The sequence below is a fragment of the Entamoeba nuttalli genome (genome assembly GCF_000257125.1).
Source record: "Entamoeba nuttalli P19 unplaced genomic scaffold asmbl_9180, whole genome shotgun sequence".
Classification (NCBI taxonomy): domain Eukaryota; phylum Evosea; order Mastigamoebida; family Endamoebidae; genus Entamoeba; species Entamoeba nuttalli.
The window spans coordinates 4,681-7,340 of NW_008579502.1; the positions used below are offsets into that span (position 1 = coordinate 4,681).

At 26.1% G+C, this 2,660-nt stretch overlaps 1 protein-coding gene across 1 annotated transcript; it reads right to left on the bottom strand.

Moving 5' to 3' along the window:
* Window positions 1–971: 971 nt before the first annotated feature.
* On the bottom strand, window positions 972–2,069 carry ENU1_195420 (hypothetical protein; the record flags this gene model as incomplete). The annotated part of the gene is made up of 1 exon (XM_008861947.1): window positions 972–2,069. The coding sequence occupies one exon, from the start codon at window positions 2,067–2,069 to the stop codon at window positions 972–974; it is 1,098 nt and encodes a 365-aa protein (XP_008860169.1).
* Window positions 2,070–2,660: the final 591 nt, after the last annotated feature.

Below are 2,660 nucleotides of genomic sequence, written 5' to 3' on the forward strand. Positions count from 1 at the left end.
GAATATATACAAAAGATGATAGAAATACATATAGAAATACAATACCGATAGAAGTTACATCATTTAAAGATTGTTTTAGTTAGTGTGATGATATTCAATCAATTGAAATACCAACATGCGTTTATAAATTAGGAATTACATTTTTCGTTGTTGTATGTAATTAACATCATCTACTATTCAAAAATAATAGTAACATATGAAATGGATGTTTTATGAATATTGATGTGAAAATAAAGTTATGGAGAATGAAACAATATCAGAAGAATCTTTTCGATATTATGAAGAGGCTTAATATACAAAAATACAAGAAATAAACTACAATGTTGTTCAAATTAAAGATAATTTAATTAAATCTAGTTTATATTTTCATCTTTATTTTAGTATTATTTTATTTTGAAGGTTAGAAAAAAACATCATATTTCATTTAATATTAATTATTTGTCATTTATTAATTTAATTGAAATAATACTGTTAATATTCAATTAAATTGATACTAATTATAATATTATATAAAAAATGTAGTATTTTATTGAAATAAGCAAATGATAACAAAATTTATGATATTAGTATTTAATATACATTAAGTTTTATTTATTTAGTTTTATCAAACATGTAAAACAAACATGATTTATAATGATAATGTCTATTTCCACTTATTTCTCTTTCTTGTTTTTCGTTTGGTTATGATGAATAATTCATAAATAATAAAAATATATTTATCCATACTTCATAAATATTTTATTAATGAAGAACTAGAATTAAACATGTTATTTTCTAAATTAATTGTCCTTCATTGAATTAATACGTTTATTAATTTAGTTTTTCATCGATTAATATTATTTTTATTTATATTATTTAACTTTTTGACTTAATTTCACTTTAAAATAATATGAAAAGTATTTTAAAACATATAATTATATGTATTAGTTGTTATTCATTTATACCAATAAAAAAGTGTCAATTAGAATTATCTAGAATAAAATAAAAGTAATGCCAATAGAAAGAATAATAAAAGTGCAAGATATGCCATTAAGATTGGTTGTTTCATTTACATTATCATCTGGTTTATTCATTTTATCACTTCCTGTTCCATTGGTTGTTTCATTTTTATTTGATAATTCTGGTGATTTTTTATCTGTTGAATTATCAGAAGTTTTATTTGATTCTGCTGGTGTTGCATCCGGTGATGATGGTGATCCATTTTGTGATTTGTCTGATGGTGTTGGTACTGGTGGTACTGATGGTGTTGTGTCTTGAGGTGATGTTTGTGGTTTGTTTTGTGATGTAGTTGTGTCTGATGATGGTGATGTTTCTGCTTGATTTGGTACTGTATTTGTTTGTCCTGACGTCCCTGAAGATGGGGTTGTTTGTGAATTTGGCACTGATTCTCCTGATGGAGACTTTTCTTTTCCTGGTGTTGTATTTGGAGCAGAGTCTGTTGTTGATTCAGATGACCCTGTAGGTTTGTGTACTTCATCTTTTGATTGTGGTTGTGGTGCTGAATTTGACTCTGTATTTTTTGGTTGTGTTGGTTCATTTGTTTTCTGTGTTGATGCTGTATCTGTTGATTGTGATGAACCTGATTGATTTGGTACAGTGTTTTGTGTTTGTGGTACACTTGGTTGTTGTGCACCTGTTGGTAATGGTTGGGTTGATTCTCCTGTTGAACCTGGTTGTGACGTTTGTGTTTGTGATGAGCTTGCCCCGTCACGTGTTTGTTCTTTTGATTTTTCTGGTTCTGGTGGTGTGTCTTTCACTGGTGATGCTTGTGCTGATTCTCCTCCAGTATGTGTTGAATCTGCTTGCGGTGATGGTCCTTTTGTTGTTTCTACTCCTTTTTGTGAGTGGGATGATTCTGTTGATGTTGATACGGTTGCTGGTGCTCCTGGTGTTATAGTGTTTGTTTCTCCTCCTGATGGTGTTATAACTTTTCCTGGTGCTGATGGTGATTCTTCAACTTTTGGTATTGGTAGTTTTGCATCTTCTAGTGTTGATACAGTTTCACTTTTTAAATATTTATTTGTTTGGGTTGCAATAGTAAGTACAACAAATACTATAAATATAAACATTGATTGAATAATTATTAAGTTGCTTCCTTAAATATATATCTATCCCATAATCACATATTTATTTTTATTCTATTCATTACCATTTATTTCTTTTATGTCTTTTTGTTGTTTATCATCAATATTACCAATTTGTTGATGAAATGATAAAATATTCAAAACTTTTCTATATAATAAACATCTGCTTCAATTATGAATATTTATAAATCATACAAAAAAAGATTTTGAGTAGAACCATTATTCAAAAATCTTTTTCTAATCATTTTTATTCTATATGATTCATATTAAATAAAATGATTTATTTTTTATGATTTTATCTTGCTCTTATACAAAAATAGTAAATATCGTCTCTTCTATTTAATTGAATAGTTGATGAGAATCAAGAAATACCATTAATTAAATATATTTAGGAACCAATACCATATTAAGTTTTTAATAACTAAAAAATCTCATTTTTGTAAAAATTACAAAAATATTCAAATTTATTTTATCGTCATTTTATTTTTGTACCATTTTTTATTTTGTAATAAATAAAACATACAATTGAATTTAATTCATTACTCAATTCATTTTTATCTGATTATGAATTAAATA